The following is a 17,265-nucleotide window of genomic DNA, read 5'->3' as shown; positions in this document are numbered from 1 at the left end:
CTCCCTTCCTCCCTTCCTTCCTTCCTTCCTTCCTTCCTTCCTTCCTTCCTTCCTTCCTTCCTTCCTTCCTTCCTTCCTTCCTTCCTTCCTTCCTTCCTTCCTCCCTTCCTTCCTCCCTTCCTCTGAACTCCCTCTAGCATCCTGGAGGGCTGGGGCCCCCAGCTCAGCCAGACCTAAGACTGGTCCTCCATTAGCTAAGAGCCTGGGCCTCTTCCCTTTCCCCTTCTGTAGTCGTGTGGCAGCTAAGGCTCTCAGAAAGTGATGGGAGCGGGTAACTGGGACTGTGGAGGGGAGGCCAGGGGCTCCAAAAGGGGAAAAATTCTAAAAGGGGCCTATCCATGGACCTTCCATATGCATTTTTCTCTTCTCCAGACCAGTAGCAGGTCATGTATGTGAGGAGCAGTCATAGGTCGGGAAGGATGAGGCCTCTCTTTGCGTCCCTCCATCCCCCCCCCCTCCACCCCGCTTTACCAGCCCTGATGGCAGGAGTGCTTAACTTGGGCCCCTCATACCCCCAGAGAGTCTGAGAAGAGATACGGGGGTCCTTGAACTTGGATGGGAGAGCAAATTATCTTCATTTTGACTAACTTTTGCTTTCCTGTGCAATGCAATGTATTTTATTTTATGCATTTAAAAAGCATTATTCGGAGAAAGGGTCGGTAGGCTTCAACAGACTGCCAAAAGTCTGACACTAACGTAAAAAATCCGGGGGATCGCTAAGCCCGGCCTGACCTCCCGCCCGGACCCGCCCTCACCTCCTACCTCCCACCTGTACTCGCCCCCACCTCCTAACTCCGTCCTGGTCCCGCCTCCACCTCCTACCTCCGTCCTAGACTCGCCCCCACCTCCTACCTCCTACCGGGACCCACCCCGCCTCCTGCCTCCCACCCGGACCCGCCCCCGCCTCCTACCTCCTCCCCTATTTTCCTCTCATGCTTGTCTGAGGCCCCAATAATTTTTGCAGGTGACTGCCGAGGTAAACGCATTCATTCATTCACTCATTCATTCACCTATTCGTTCATTTGAAACAAACATTCCTTGACTGACTATTTTTGTAAGACCCATGCTAGGCCCATCAGGTCTGGCTTCACTCTGCTCCCACCATTTTCTCCCCAACTGCCTCACTCTGGCACCCTTCATTGCCCCCCTCCCCCCACTCCACCGCCTCCCCTTTCCAGTTCTGGAAGCATCATCAAACCGATATTGCCGCTTCTGCTGGAGTGGCTTATGGGTCTACTGCCCCATGGTGCTGCTCGGCACCATCCCCGGGACCTTCCAAACCCAAATATGACGCATCCCAATGTGGTTACCTCCCCTCACCAGAATGGAAGAAGCTCCTAAAAGACCAGCTCTCTTTTTTGTACTTGCAACCCCAGGAAACTTTGTTTCATAAATATTGTTTCCTTCCTTCCTTTCTCCCTTCCTCCCTTCCTTCCTTCCCTTCTTCTCTCCTTCCTTCTTTCCTTCCTTCTTTCTTTCCGTCCTTCATATTCAGATCCATGATCATTCATTCACTCATCCACATTCAGAACTATGATTTTTCATTATTCATTCACATTCAAATCTGTGATTTTTCATTTATTCATTCATGTCCAGACCTATGATTTTTCATTCATTCACATTCAGACCTCTGTTTTTCATTCATTCATTCATGTTCAGATCCACAATCATTCATTCATTCATTCATTCATTCATGTTCAGATCCACAATCATTTATTCATCCACATTCAGACCTATGATCTCAGCGGTGTAGCTCCTGGTGAGAAAGCTGTCTTTATCTGCTCTGCAACCTTCAGCTTTAGAGGACTGAAAGGTTAAGTGAGTCAAGATGCCTGGGTTTGACTCCCGTTTGTGAGACCTGCCAACTGAGGTTCTGGGTAATGGGACTGGTGATGCCTATATTCCTGGGTGCACTGGGCCATTGGGAGGCTTTGATGAGATCATGGAGGTAATGCGTTCTCAAACCCTGAAGTGCTGTTGGAAGACGATGTACAATTTTGCTGAGGCCCCTTTCGTGACCCTCGTGCCCCGTCCTCTGGGCAGCCTGGAGCCAAGCTGATGTGTCCTGGTTCCATAGTGATGAGGCAACAACAGGGCAGACACATATGCTGAGAATCCTATACTTGGACGCCAATCCTGCGCCGGGAGGCATCTCCATGGGGACAAAATCATCCTGCCTGTGTCCCCCAGAGCACTCTGTAGTTGGACAGATGGTGACGTCTTTCTCAGTGAGAGCTTGGCTGGATTTCTAGGAGCCCAGGGAGCTGGGAGGTGGAATGGGGGGAGATCGGGCATGTACTCTGTATAAAGAGAGCAGAGCCAGAGCCCCTTGGGGCTGTCAGTTTGGAATCTGGATGCTGCCTTCAGGGCCTGATTGGAATGGGACCCAAGCTCCCCTCTGGTCAGCAGCCCCTGATGCCACATGCTGGCACTGTCAAAACCAGTAGGGTCCCGGATGGGGAAGGGAGTCCTGGGAGCATGAGAGATTGCAGGCTGAGCTAATGTGATGAGCTCTCTTGGCCCACTGGCTCCAGCAGCTGTGGCCTACCCGCCTCAGAGCCTGCCTGGCATGGCACCAGGCAGCCCAGTGAGACAATGGTCTGGCCCTTTCCTCTGCCCTCCCAGGGTGACCCAAACATGAATCAGAGAGGACATGATCCGGGCAAGATGACGCAAGTGGAACTCGTAGACTCAGTACACGGATCGGGCCAATTTATCTCAAAGTACCAAAAGTCAGAAATGTCCCTTAGCTCCTCAGCAGTGACTAGTCAGGTGCTCCGATGATGAATAAGTTCCCCTAAAGTGGGGAGGGGCGGTCCAAAGCCCACCCTCGCTGAACAGCCTAACCACATTGTCCAGGGCATTTCCAATCACCAATTTAAGCCAAACAGCTTTTATTAAATTCCTGTGAGGGACAAGACACCATGCCAAGCACCCAGGATGCAGAGACCAGAAGACCCTTCCCTTGATAAGACCATTGGAGGAGGGGCGGCTCTACCAACCAGGAGAATGGGGAAGGGCTTCCTAGAGCTCTTGAATGGAGCTCTTAAGGAATAGAGCGATTCCGAGAAGCAGAGCAAGGAACCTTTCAGCCTTTGAGTCCCGCACACTGAGGTGCGCAGGCGGACGTAACTCGCTGACTTGGGAAAACAGCGCAAAGACCAGTTTGGAGGAAGCATACTATCTGTGAAGGAAAATTGAGTGAAATGAGACTGGAAAGGCGGGCGGAAGCTCTCTGGGGAGAGCCCTGAAGGCCGAACTAAGGAGTTTATTCTTTACTTGGGAAGTAGTAACGATTCCTGAGCTGCAGAATGAGGGGGTCCCTTCTGTGCCTTCGGAAGCATAAGCCAGCAGCCGTGTGGGGAGTGCACGGGAGAAGAGGACCAGACGTGGGGAGAACTCTTAGGACCTGTGTGGGCGATGCTCTCATCTTAGCCCTACAATCAATACCTCTTTGTTAGGTACCGAAAGGGCCATCACCTCCATTTTGTGGATGAGCGTCCCGAAGGCAAGGTCGCACTGCAGCGGAGGAGTGAAACCAGCACTAGAACTACCCGAGTTTCCTGTTCCTGCCCTTCCACCCAGGCCTCTCCTGGGCTAGCAGTCTTTCTACGGCAGGATGTGGTCATGGAACTCATCCCGGCCACCCCTGTTCACTTGATCCTTGTCCCATCCCTAGGAGTAGAGATGCAGTAAAGCAGGATGAAGGAATAAAAGTGTGTCAGGGCTTCCTTAATCTTCTCTGGTGGTAGAGACTGTCTAGCTCTCAGAATTGTTGGGTAATTGGCTTACTTTACGCATGGGGAAAGCTGACCAACTCACTCATAGTTGTTAGGATCATAGGGTCATAGAGCTGGAAGGGACCTCTGAGGTCCAACCTTCTCATTTTACAGGTGGGGATACTAGGGCCCAGAGAGATGGAGAACCCTACATAAAGACAGCAAGTCGTGAGTTGTCATAGGCAGGATATGAACCCAGGACCTCCAACTCCTTTCCACTAAGGATGAGTCTACTGTTTCAGACTTTGACTGTGTCTCCCTATTAACCCCTCACTAATAGGATTCAGGACATTTTCTAGACCTGGGTACTTGACTTGTTTATACCTCATTGAAGATAAGTGATTATTAAATCTCATCATCCTGGAGTGATTTGTTTGGCTCAAAATATTCTAAATCAGAACCACCTCTGTGGTATAGAGCGTTTGCAAGCAAGGTGGTGGGGTGGGTGGGATCTTGGGTCCCTGATTAAGATAGTCTGAAATAACAGCAGCAGAGAGAGCAGACCTGACTGTGGGAAGGTGGGGAGAAGGGGCAAGACTGTGCTGATTCAGAGGCTTTTCCCAGACTTAGATGTGGGAGGGGGAGTATCTGGACAGTGCTGGTTTTTGAGAGAGAAGAGGATTGAATACATGGTCCCCAAGATGGAGAAGTAGCAAGGGACCAAAGAAATGACAGAGCAGGAACAACCTAGAATATGCCCTCTTCTCCTACTGTGAGTTATTTGCCTGGCAGATTGGGGGAAGGGGTGTTCAGTAGGCTTGCCATCAAGGGGAGAGAAGGGGATAAAATTTGTAACTCAAAATCTTGTGGAAATAAATACTGAAAACTAAAATGAATGAATGGATGGATGGATGAATAAATAAATAAAAAGAAGAAAATAAAGAATTATTTTCTTGGTACAGCTCTGATGGGAAATAGAATTGCATCCCTATCAACCCAAACTGTATTTCTCTTCTAAGGAGAGTTCAATCCTTTAGGGCAGAACTATAGGAACGTAGGTCTATAAAGATCTCTGGGACTGAATGTGAAGTTCTCCTCTCTATTCCCAATTTGCCCTCTTCAATACAAGTGTGGGGGTAGTGCTGTCAGGTTGGAGGTCTGTAGGGGGCCCTGAGGTGAAGGTGGGACTCACTGGACAGAAGGAGAGTGTCCTGACTTTTTATGGTCCAAAGTGAATCTTCTGTGTTGTTTTTAAGTCTTTCTGTGGGGTAGAGTATAGGCCGTACTATATGTGATGCTTATTGCTACTTTCAGTGCTTTCACAGGACTAAATCCCTTTAATTTGTATTTTTGGAAACTGAGGCATGAGCTACATTCTGGGGTTCTAGAGAAAGAAATATGACTCGAGGTGAGGGGGAGCCCCCAAGACTGAACTTGGACCATGTAAACGAAGAGCTTGGGGTTCTGAGCTGTGGGTTACATCTAGAAAAGACCAAAAATGGCTTCTGATGGGAAAGGTAGCATCGAGTAGCAGAACAGGCATGTTATCTGCCTGGATCCTGGAGCCAACCCTGAACTCCAGGGTGATCTTGGGACCTACCCAGTCTTCACTTTCTTCACATGTAAATTGAGAAGGTTGCCCCAGATGCCCTCCAAGGTCTTCTCCAATTCCGATTCTGTGAGCCCATGAAGAGACTCTTCATGAAGACTGCTAAAGTTTCTGGTTATGTCTTTGAAGAGAAGAGTCAAAAGCTAGCTCTGGGGAGCTCTCCACAGAACGCTTAGGAAGGCGGTCTCCTTCCAACCCCTTGTAAATCCTTTCTTACCCCTTCCTCTTGTTGGCATCTCCCTGGAGGGGGACTGAGGAAGAAAGAAGACTGTCCTCTATACTTTGAGCACAAGTCTGTCGGATTCAATTTCATTACCTGGAATTATTCTGATGAAACTTTTCTTTTTTCATTGTGGAGTGAGAAATGTCCAAACTGACAGAGTCCCTCCGTGCTTCAGGAATTGCTTTGACAAGAGGCACTTTGGGATTACAGTTTATAGAGCTCTTGCACAAGGGTAGTTTCATGGTCAAGGCTGAGCAGGGCCCCGAAGCTCAGGGAAGCCTTCCATGGATAGCTTCTTTCAATAAACGGGACATCAGTTAAATTGTGGGGGACATTTCCCAAATTCACTCTGACCAAGAGTGGAGGGGTGTAATAGCCTTAACTTCTTGAACCTGTTTTCCATTCCAAGCTGGGAACCTTTGAGTTCATTCTTGACCTTCTGCACAGCTTCCTAACTAGAAACTGGTCAGATCTAGGAGAGGGGATGGGGATAGGGGAAAAGATATAGGGGAGTTCCTTGCTGCCTGAAAGTTTAAGGGCTGATAAGTTCTCCTTTTGAGGTAGCTAGGTGGGGCCATAGCGCACAGTGCTGAGCCTGGACCCATCTTCCTGAGTTCAAATCCAGCCTCAGACACTTACTAGCTGTGTGACCCTGGACAAGTCACTGTTTGCCTCATTTTCCTCATCTATAAAACAAGCTGAAGAAGGAAATGGCTGCTAGGTAGTGCAGTGGATGGAGTGCCAGGCCTAAAGCCGAGAAGACCTGAGTTCAAGTGAACCAGAGGATGAATGATCTAGTCAAGAGACTGGATGGGCAGTGGGTGGGATGGCCCAGAGGGCCACAGTCGCGCTGCTGGGAGTCAAGGCTCCGCATCAGATGTCCCACCTTCTGACGTCCGCTCACCCCTTTTCTCCTTTCTTGTCAGAATGCTGGACAGCCCTTCCCGACTTCCCTGACTACCACAAGTGGGGCTTTTCTCTCGTGGCGCTGAACAATGACATTTATGTCACAGGTACGTAGGAGGAAGGCTGTGCGCTCCAGCCCAGGGCCCTCCTTCCCAAGGCTTCGGCTTTAGGCCTCATTTCTGAGTTCTGTTTCTTGCTCACTGGAGTCCTTGGGGGACCAGCTATTCCAGGCCACGTTCTTCTGTCTAATCCGACACCTCTCTGGGTTTATTTGGGGTCCCTGCTGCCATTGGAGGTGCCGGGACGTGAATTCTTGGGTCATCTGAGTCTGAGAGGGGCACTCCCGTCTCAGGAACTGATCCCTGATGCCCTTGAGCCTTCTGAGAGCCTTGCCCTTTGCAGCGGAGCAGAATCTGGACATTTGGCTCGGTGCCCTGGGCCTCCTTGCCTCAGTTCTGCATGGCCCACCCCTGTTCTGTGGCCTCCCACTCTCTTCTGGCCCCAGCTCCTTAACAGGGGAGCTAAAGATGCCGCCAGACCATCCATATTTATTAAAATTGACTTTCCTTTTCCTGGAATTTCCCAGTTGTTGGGCTAAAACTGCGACTCTCAGCCCCCTATTTGGCCAACCACTCATTCGATCTTTGTGATGTTATTATCCACATTTGTAGACAAGAAAATGTAGGCCCCTAAAAGTGGAATGACTTGTCTAAGGTCATGCAGAGAGTTAGAGATAGGACAGGGGGTGTGTTTGGATGATTCTGGGCAACAGTCCATGGTGGAGTGGGTGGGTCCCTGTGCCTAGAGTCAGAAAGACCTGGGGCTCCAGCCTGGCCATTGACACTCTAGCCATGTGACCAAGGACAAGTCTCCCCCACTCTCTGAGGTTTCATTTCTTCATCTGTAAGGTAGGGATGGTCATGGGGTTCAGAGGAGCCAACACACACACACACACACACACACACAAGGTGCTTTACAAACCTTGTTGTTTGTCCTTTGTCCTCAAAGAGGACCATGACATCAGGGCGTCCCCAAAGTCTTAGGACAGATTTAAGCTTTAATAGCTTCAAGGCCATTAAACTGAATTATTGAGGCTTTAAGGCTATGAAAATTTAAAAGTCCACTGACTTTGGGGACACCCTGTGTCTGAAGCTGGGATTAAGCCAGGCAAGGTCCTTCCAGCTCCCCTCTGCCCATCTCCAGTTCCTTCTCATTTTTCCAAGTAGGCACCCATGCGTGGAAGTTGCCAAGGGTCATTTGGACTAGATGTTACAAAGAACTTGCCAGTGATTGGAGTCACCTCAAAGTGAACTGGGGTACCCCGAAGAAGAACAGGTTCCTTCTCCCCAGAGGCTTTGAAGCCCTGGCTGGACGAGGTCTTGCTGGGGATGTTGGCAAGGAGAATCTCTTCCCAGTACCAGGTGACTCTGGGAGTCCAGCTCTAAGCTGCTGGAGTTCTTTGAAGTAAGATGAGGAGGGAAGTTAAGAAGGACATCGAGTACATGGGGTCCTGAGCACAGTGGGTGCTCATTATTGGATTGTCATTAGTCCATTGATGAAGGTGGGGACCTGACACTGGTCCAGGGACTTCCCCTTGCTGGAAGGAGGGAGGCCAACTGACCACACTTTTGACGTCTGTCTGTGACTCAGGTATTTTTTGGCAGGTGGTTCCCGAGGTAGCAAGATAGACACCTGGTCCACGACCCAGGCCTGGTGCTTTTCACAGAAAGAGGGCATCTGGAAACTCATTGCACCGATGCTGAAAGCCCGCACCAACCACGCCAGCGCTGCACTCAATGGGGAGGTCTACGCCATTGGGGGTGAGAGCCAGCTGGCGTCACGGCTTCCTCCTTTCTGTTTATTTAATCTAGTCAGCATCCCCATTTGGGGAATCATGGGCACAGCTTCCGAGTACATTCATCCTGGCAGAGGTTCCGAATATTATTTTGTCTGCAAAGATTATCTGTGGTCCATGACATCTGCAGGAGCACTGACCGAATTTCCAAAGTTCACCTCTTCCAGTACTTTACCCTTCTGCCAAGTCTCACATCACTAGGGCTAGAGCACATCTTTCAGGACAGTCTCCAATGCCACTCCTCACCAAAGCCCATCCAGATTGGTCCTGTTGGGAGAGATGAAATCAGCCTCAGGATTCTCAGAGCCGTTTGGCCCTCTCTCTCACCATCGATCACATTCCCAATGAGGGTATTAGCTATGTTACGTAGAGGCAATGATGAGCTGACCTCAGTGTCTCCCATGATGCCCAGTGTGCTGGGTGCTTTGCAGATAATAGGGACTGAGTCAAGGTCTTCTGAATAAGAGAATGAATGCACCTGCTTTCTGAATCTCCCAAAGACGCAGAATCTAGTGAAATCCAAGCTCAAAAAGGAGAGACACTAGAGGGAGGGGGTCCTTGGGGTCCGCCGATTTCCATTTGTTGTCCAGTCATTTCAGTCATGTCCAACTCTTTGTGACTGCACGTGGAGGTTTGTTTGTTTTGGCAGAGATGCTGGAGGGATTTGACATTCTTTCTCCAGCTCCTTTTACAGATGAGGAAACTGAGGCAAACAGGATTAAGTGACTTGCCCAGGGTCACACAGCTAGGAACTGTCGGAGGATGGATTTAAGTTCAGGAGGATGAGTCTTCCTGACTCCAGGCCTGGCACTCTATCCACAGAGTTAGGATCACCCTAATTTCATTCAGGCTTAGAACACCTGGATTCCTTGTTTATTTGGGGCTGAATCTGGAACCACGGCCTTTGAGACTCTGGCTTCCACATTATTTTGCTGCACTTTCTATAGGTTCAGTGGGTGGGCCTTGACTTGTGTCCTCAAGACCCATCAAGTCAGGGCAGTGAACTTCCAGGGACCATGTTTCCAATGTGTTGGCCACCATCCAAGCTCAGGCCCTTTGACAGTGTAGTGAAGCCCATGGGGCACTCGAAGGATTCCTTTAAATGTAGGCAGCTCACCACATGAGCTGGTCGAGGCCAAGGAGGTCTAACCAGCCGCCCACTGCTGGTGGGCCTGGAGCCATCCTAGCAGGGATGGGCTCATAGCTTCCGAGCTGGAAGGGACCACAGAGGTCATTGAGTACAGCTCCCTCATTTCACAGACGAGAAGTCCAAGGTCTCGAGAAGTCAGGTGACTTGGTCTCACACAGTGAGTGCCTCCAGAGGAATCCATACGTCATTCTGCTGATATTTTGATGACCCTGTTTTCTCACCAACAGGCCCATGGCCTTGGCCAAATGGGGTGGTTCCGTGAGGCTAGAACCACCAGCAGTTTCCCACCATGCTCACCTGTCTCTTCTTTCTTTTCCTGTCTCCTCTTTCCCTGTTCCTAGCACAGCAGAAAGAGCAATGAATTCAGACTAGTAGAGAGCTAGGTTCCCGGTCTTGACTTTCACTGGCTGTTTCAGCATGGACCAGCCTTCCTCTCAGATCCTCAGTTTCCTCACTGGTGAAAGGAGCCAAGCTTGTTGACTGACTGATTGATTTGGTGAATTTTAAAGTCTTATGGAAACTTGTGCTGCCATTATTCCTAATTTTCTTGTGCTTTAGGTTGCTCTGGGGGCACTTGTGATCGTGGCTATGCCCCACTGGGGTCCCTCAGGTTTAAAGAGGCTGCCAATGTCTGATTTAGCCTAAATTTAGGAGAGTAGAAGTCACACAATATGGAGACTAGAACTCCTTGAAGGGCCTATGTGTCTCAGCAACTAGTCCAGTGCCTGGTAGGAGGAGGCCTGCTGGAAAGAGGGATGGCCTAGAAGTCACAGGCTCCAAGTTCAAATCCCAGTTCCACCACTGCCTACTTGTATGACCCGGGCCTCAGTTTCCTCCTCTGTAAAGTGAGGGGGTGGGTCAGACAGCCTCTGCGGTCCCTTACTGTTTCTGGGCTTTCTCCACGCGTGTGTCATCTGCTGACCCCCCATCCATGTCCGGCTGCTTCCTAGGTACCACCATGGACGTGGTCGAGGTAGAGAGCTACAACCCGTACAATAACAGCTGGTCGGTCATCAGTCCTGCGCTGAAGTACGTGAGTAACTTCTCTGCTGTCGGCTGCCACGGGAGGCTTTACCTCGTGGGCTCCTGCGCCTGCAAATACAACGCACTGACCCTGCAATGCTATAATCCCCTCACAGGTGAGTGGCCGCTGCGAGGGACAGCAGGCCCAGGGTGGGGTGGTGCCAGGCTGCCGAGGGAGGCCTGGGGCCAGGACGGGGATGGAGCGCGAGGGACCGGCAGCGGAGTCCCCGCTTCATGAGCGCATCCAGGCTTCCACGGAGTCTCAGACTGGGCAAGGGCCGTGTCAGCCATCGTGACCGGCTCACAACGGTGGAGAACCCCCACTGTAATCTGCCTGGCTGGAGGGGAAACTCCCCACGGCCCGCCCGGAGCGGCCCACTCACTCAGCCCTCACTCTCTGCTGGTGATAACAATCACCTCTGATCGTTAGAGTTTCCCGACCAATCCCGCGAGGCTCCTAGCTATGGCCCCGAGGCTGAGAGGATTAAGGTTAATCCTCTTCCAGGCCTTGGGGAAAGTGATCGTGCGCCTGGATCTCCTCCAGGCTGGATATCCCAGCTCTTTCAAGGAGTTCTTGCCGGACAACCCAGTGAAGGGACTTGGAATAAGCCTTCTATGCCTAGAAATACAGCAGCACAAAATAGTAGTAACGACCATTGGAATGAGAGCCTGGAAAATCACAGTTCTGGCTCCTAATATGCCTAATACTACTTGTGTGACCATCCTAGGTGGGCTTTCAGCCTCAGAGTCCTGATCCATAAAATGGGAACAGTAATATTTGCATTGCTGACCTCTCAGACCTGACCATGAGGAAGGTGCTTGGTAAACCTTAAGGGGTTTTACTTAGTAGCCAATTACTACCCAGAGCTGTGGGTGTCAGCTTCTCCTGTGGAAAATGAAGGGGTTCTCTCTAGCCCTAAGTCTGAGATCTCACTGAAATGGGGCTTGTTTTTGCGAGCATGACCTCTGATTTTCTGAATGGTCGGCTAAGTTCAGGAGGGCAATCTTTGACCTTGAGTCAGGCACTTCTCACCGGATGATACTAACTGGACAGGACAGAGGTTAGTCAATGACCTTCATCCCCATCGACCATTCAGGCTAATGGCTCAAGACTCTTCTTTCAGAAAATCTAAGATTTGGAAGCAAGAAGGGATCATAGAGGGCATAGAATCTAATTTTACAGATGAGAAAACGGATACAAACAGCGTTAAGTGACTTACCCAGGGTAATACAGCTAGTTAGTATCTGAGGCCTGATTTGAACTTGGGTCTTCCTGACCCCAAATCTAGCACCATATTCAATATGCCACAGCATCTGGACTTGGGTGGGTGAAGATGGAATATTTAGTCAATGCCTCCATGTCTTTCTTGTAGAAGTCTGGAGTGTGATTGCCTCCCCTTTCATCCCAAAGTACCTTTCATCCCCTCGATGTGCCTCTCTGAATGGGGCCATCTACCTCATTGGGGACAACACCAAGAAGGTCTACATGTATGACCCTGAAGCCAACGTGTGGCAGAAGGTAATCTTATCTTTCTCACCTTGGGGTCAGTTTGGTGGGAACACATTGTGGACAGACCCCATTGACTGTCATGAGGCCAGAGGAGCTTAACTCTTCCATGTTCCCATGGAGATAAAAGCCAAAGTGATCTTGGGTTGCCTTAGGGGAGCAGGATTGAAGGAACGGGGGGGGGTATACTCTGTCCTCTGCCCTGGTCAGACCACATATGGAGAGCTGGGCTCAGCTCTAGACAGCATGTCTGAAGAATGCCACTGATCACTCTGGACAGTGGCCAGTGAAAGAAGGGCCTTGGGGTCATGTTACCTGAGTATCAGTTGAAGGACCCAAGGATGTCTATTTTGGAGAAGACTTAGGGGCACATGAGAGCCATGTTCATGTACCTGAAAGGCTTCCATGGGTCAGATTAAACTTGTTGTGTTTGGTCCCACAGCAAAGAACCAGGAGCAAAGGGCAGACATTGCAAGGTGGACAGTTTAGGTGGAGAAGCTTCCTTCTGATGAGCACTGTCCCAGAGGAGGACAGGCTGCCTAGTGGGGCGGTGGCTTCCTCCTCCTTGGAGGGGCTCAAGAACAGATTGCACGACCGCTTCTCAGGGATGCCAGAGGAGGGACTCCTTTGTGTACAGGCTGGACCAGATGCTTCCTGAGGCTCCGCCCAACTCTTCAGTTCTGTGGGCATCTTGTGAGAGGTTCCTGGGCTCCCTCATATATGGTCAGCCTGCCAGGGTCCATGAGCAGCTGATACTTTCAGAGGCAGAGCATAGTCGAGGGCTGAGGCATATTCAGGAATGCCTGACACTTCCCGAACCTTACTGAACCTCTCCCAGCCTCAGTTTCCTCATCTGCAGAATGGGGCCAATCATGTCTGTAAGCATCGTCCTCACAGGAGAGTTTGTGAGCTTCCAACAAGATGATGTAGAGGAAGTAAGTCACAAATTGTGAAGGGTTAGAGAAATGAGAATGATCGATGTTTCTCCCATTTCTGGACTTCTTTAAAATTTCCTGAGCAGTTTTCTTCCTAGAGCCCTGGGGGGGGGGGCTGGTAGGGCCATCTCTTGGGCCAGCATTCTTAGCCCCTGTTGGCAGATATGGCCATGGAGACTCAGTCTGGTGGGAAAAGTGCTGTGTCTGAAGTCAAAGGACGTCATTTAGTGCCACTGGGAGCCTGGCCTCCTCTGGGGAGTAGATGAAGGTGGGACAGTAGAAGAGGGCTGGCTTTGAAGTCAGAGCCTGGGTTCAAGGCCCAGCTCTGGCACTGACTCCATGGGTGACCATGGGGCGAGTCCCTGGCATCTCTGTAAAATGAGGCCCTTCCAACAGGAAGTCCATGTTCCTATGAAGTCCATGTCCATAGGACTACAAAAGGAAGGAACCTTCGAAACATTGAGCGGTGTCACGTGACTGACCCAAGGTCACACAGGCATCAGGCCATTTTGCTGGGAGGGATCTCAGAGGCCAGCTGGTTCAACCTTTGCATTTTATCTGTGAGGAAACAACCCAAACATGGGAAGTGACTTGTCCAGGGTGGGACAGGGCTGAGTAAGCCAGGCATCCTTCCTCAGCAATGACTCCTCTTCGGCCTCTCAGACTTTCCTAGAGGGTGAGGAGAAGGAGCTTTGATGGCCAGGCCTGGGCACATGCCCTGCCCCTCCAGGGCATCTGCAGGAAGAGGCTCAGCCCCTGTGCCTGACCTCGGGCCGGCTCCATCACTCCACTGGTAATGTTGTTCCAGGGTAAGGTTACACTGGGATCATCCCAAAGTTCCCTGCAGCTGTTCCCATGACGTCAGCACCCAGCTGACCACGCTGACCTCGCTGGGGCAGGAGGACAGGTGCAGAGTGGTCCTTGCCAGGCAGTGATTCCCCCTGGTCTGTCCCTGCCAGGAATGTGGGCAGGCGGCTCCTTCCCATCTCCTCCCGGCAGCCCGTTCTGGGAATGGCTGGGAGAGCCCTTTCATTTATGATGCCATTGGGCTGGGATGGTTTCTGTTGAGCCTTTGTGATGCCGGCTAGATGAAAACCAAGGATGCTGGGGATAGACTCCTCCCTGCCCCCTCCCCAATCCAGACACACCTTAGAGAGGCAGAGGTCCTGGGTTCAAATCCTGCTTCTGACACTTCTTGCCTGCATCATATTGAGCAAATTCCTTTCTTTCTGAAATATTCTACAAAATACTCAGCTGCCCCCATTCTGTAGTCAATGAATGACCTCAAAAGCCCCTTGTAGTTTTAAATCTATGATCCCTGGTCAGATCAGGGCAAAGTGTAACACCCCTCACCCCCCACCCCTTATCCCAGATGCTGTTTGAGCACTTAATATTCCTGGGCCTCAGTTTCCTCAACTGTACAAATGACCTGAATGAGCTTTAAAATTCCTTCTGGATCTAAATCCTTGCCTCTAGGAAAGACATTCATGTGAACAGATTTCACTCAGGAGTTTCTTGTGAGCAGATATTTTTCTGCTTTTGTTTTTTAAGTCAATGACTCATCTCTGCCTTATCTATCCTCAGTGAATAAGCATTTATTAAATGCCTACTGTTTGCCAGACACTGTGCTGGGAATAACAGAAAAGCAGTATTCTCACTGCCCACTGTTTTTGTTCCAGGTCCAGCTGCTTCACAGTCTCCACGAGAATGGTGGGATGGTGTCCCTGGGACACAAGCTCTATGTGACGGGAGGCCGCTGGCAGGGCATGGAAGGGGACTACCGGGTAGAGATGGAGGTGTACGATGTCTGTAAAGACGTCTGGACTCGGGAAGGGGCCCTACCCTGCCTCTGGCTTTATCACAGTTCGTCCTCCATCTTTATGGATGTCTCCAAGTGGACTGAGCCCTTTGTGAGGAGCTAAGGGCCCTCAGCCTCAGACCTGCTTTTCACTGGCCAGTGGGGCCTTGATGGGAGCTGTCCTTGGCCACCGTGTTTGGACGTCCTCAGTGTTCAAGTTCTTGATCCTTCCTTCTTCCCAGGGCTGGAAGCCTTCCAGGGAAGGGGGAGATACCCACTGGTTCCCAAGGAAATTTTGAACAGGACTGCCACTGGTTGTTTTTATTGTTATTGCTATTATTATTTTATTTACATTATTGAGGTCCCCCTCTGACAGATGCTAATTGGGTAATTAAAGGTAACCAAGGCAAATACAAAAGGAGGTAGCCTTAAAGGGTGGTGTTGTGTTTAAAGAGAACCCCGGATTAGATTCAGATTCTGGGTTTGCCATTGAGTAATTGGGGGTGGCCAGGAGACCCTGAGCCCGGCCGCACCCCTAAATAATACTTCTTCTCTGGGCCTCAGTTTCCTCATCTGTACAAAGGAGCCTGAATGAGATGATGTCCAAGGTCCTTCCCAGTCCAAGATTCTGTGAGATGGTCACTCTACCAGCCTGGGACTCAGTTTCCCCACTTATCAAATAAGGAGTTGGACAAGGCAATCTCCAAGGTCTCTTCCAAAGGCAAGAACTTGTGAGTCTTTCTCTAGGGAACTGGGCTAGTGATTTCCAATATCTGAGGTTCAGTTTTCTCATCTGTGAAATAAGGGGAACATTATGTGATTCTGGGGATCATTATTCCCAGAACTCAGGAATCAGCTTGAGTTAGGAAGGATGTTGCCTACAGTAATGCCCTTTATAAAGACAAATTAAAAGTCTAGGCACATCCCCAAGTGAGGTCTACACAACCTCTCCCTGGGTTCAATGGTTTTTTTCTCCTTATAGTTGAGAGCAGAGTTGTTGATTCCCTAGAGCCTCATACAAAACCTGGTACACAGGGGGTGCTTAATAAATGCTTTTGGGATTGAACTGGATAAGGCTTAGTGAGAAGGAAGCATGCTTACCTACTAGTAGAGATAGGCTGTGGTCTTACGGAGTTCCATTATAGAAGATGGTGGCCTCAGTGACTCACGCAGAGCTGCGTGACTCTGCCCGAGTCATCTCATTTCCATGAGATTTAGTTTCTACACCTACAAAGACAGTAAAATAATGGTCTCCTCATAAGGCTGTTTTCCATATCTGAGGGTCAGTTTAAGCCCAAGGTCATCATTCACAAAGCTAAGAGCGCTACCAGCTGTGGACGACATTTTCACGTGTTTCATTTTACATTGGTTGGCCATCACCAGAAATAGTCTGGGGAGAAGTTGCTACCCTCCAAATGGCTTTTAAAATTATTTTTTTCTTAAATTATGAACTTCAACATCAGAGAAAGAGCATTTCCACAGAAATATCAGAACACAAAACAAGGATTGTAGACGGACCCACAATTCTCTGTTTTGTATGGCTTGCTATAAATAAATTAATTCTACATATTACTTTCAAGACTGTTCTCTTTGTGCTTCCAGCTGAATTTTTTTTGACATTTTCTGTGCACTAAAAAAATATTACAATGACCCTTTTTGGAGAGGAGGATCATTATTGCTCCTCCTCCCCCTTGACCTTTCCAGGAGAAAAAAGTGGGAAAACCCGATAAGAGACATCATAATCAAGCAACAGAAAAATCACCCCATGGCTGTGGCCAAGAACAGGTCTCTTTCTGCCCCTTTCCTCTCCATCAGGAGGTGGGTAGCACATTTCATCCATCAGTTATTGTCAGTCAGTCAATAACCATTTATTAAGCACCAATAAACCCTAGGAGTATGAAGAAAGGTGAGCTCATAGTCTAATGGGGAGGGGGTGACACGTAAGCACCGGTGTGCCAACAAGATAAATTGAGGGCAAATTCATAGAGGAGTGCTTCCTGTAGGAGGTGAGATTTTGGTTGGGACTTGAAGGAAGCCAGTGGTCAGAGATGAGGCTGGGGTACAGCCAGTGCAAATGCTCATAGTCTGGAGACGGAGGGTCTTGTTCATGGAACAGCCAGGAGACTGGTGTCACTGGATCAATAGGTGTGTGAGGATAAGTAAAGTGTATGAAGACTGGCAAGGAAGGAGCAGGGTCAGGTTATGAGAGGCTTTGAAGGTCAAACAGAGGATTTTATATTGGATCCTTGGCCTTCTGTGTTCAAGCCCAAGGTCCTTTCATTTTCCCAAGCTACCCCCCTACAGGTGAGAGGAGAGTCTGAGGGCTTTCATTGGGCTTTCACTGGGTCATACCGGCAGGACAGAATCTTTAGACAAGGGGCCTCAGGATGCACATGGATGAATGGACGGAAGGACGGATGGATGGACGGATGGACGGACGGATGGATGGATGGACGGATGGATGGACAGATGGACGGATGGATGGATGGACCAATGGATGGATGGATGGATGGATGGATGGATGGATGGATGGATGGATG

The 17,265-nt window shown here is 49.9% G+C and overlaps 1 protein-coding gene across 1 annotated transcript in view; it reads left to right on the top strand.

Annotated features, from left to right (window-relative positions):
• KLHL30 (kelch like family member 30) overlaps positions 1-16,291 on the top strand; it is a 23,004-nt gene extending 6,713 nt beyond the window's left edge. Inside the window, exons 4-8 of the mRNA XM_069083412.1 lie at positions 6,478-6,564; positions 8,122-8,277; positions 10,413-10,601; positions 11,859-12,004; positions 14,607-16,291. Coding sequence (XP_068939513.1) covers positions 6,478-6,564; positions 8,122-8,277; positions 10,413-10,601; positions 11,859-12,004; positions 14,607-14,849 — 821 coding nt within the window. The 3' untranslated portion in view covers positions 14,850-16,291. The remainder of the gene's footprint in view (positions 1-6,477; positions 6,565-8,121; positions 8,278-10,412; positions 10,602-11,858; positions 12,005-14,606) is intronic.
• Positions 16,292-17,265: the final 974 nt, after the last annotated feature.

The sequence above is a fragment of the Petaurus breviceps genome, unplaced genomic scaffold, assembly GCF_028583685.1.
Source record: "Petaurus breviceps papuanus isolate PSGF00001 unplaced genomic scaffold, PetGlider_PUasm1.0 173, whole genome shotgun sequence".
NCBI lineage: Eukaryota > Metazoa > Chordata > Mammalia > Diprotodontia > Petauridae > Petaurus > Petaurus breviceps.
This window is presented reverse-complemented; position numbering and strand designations above follow the sequence as displayed.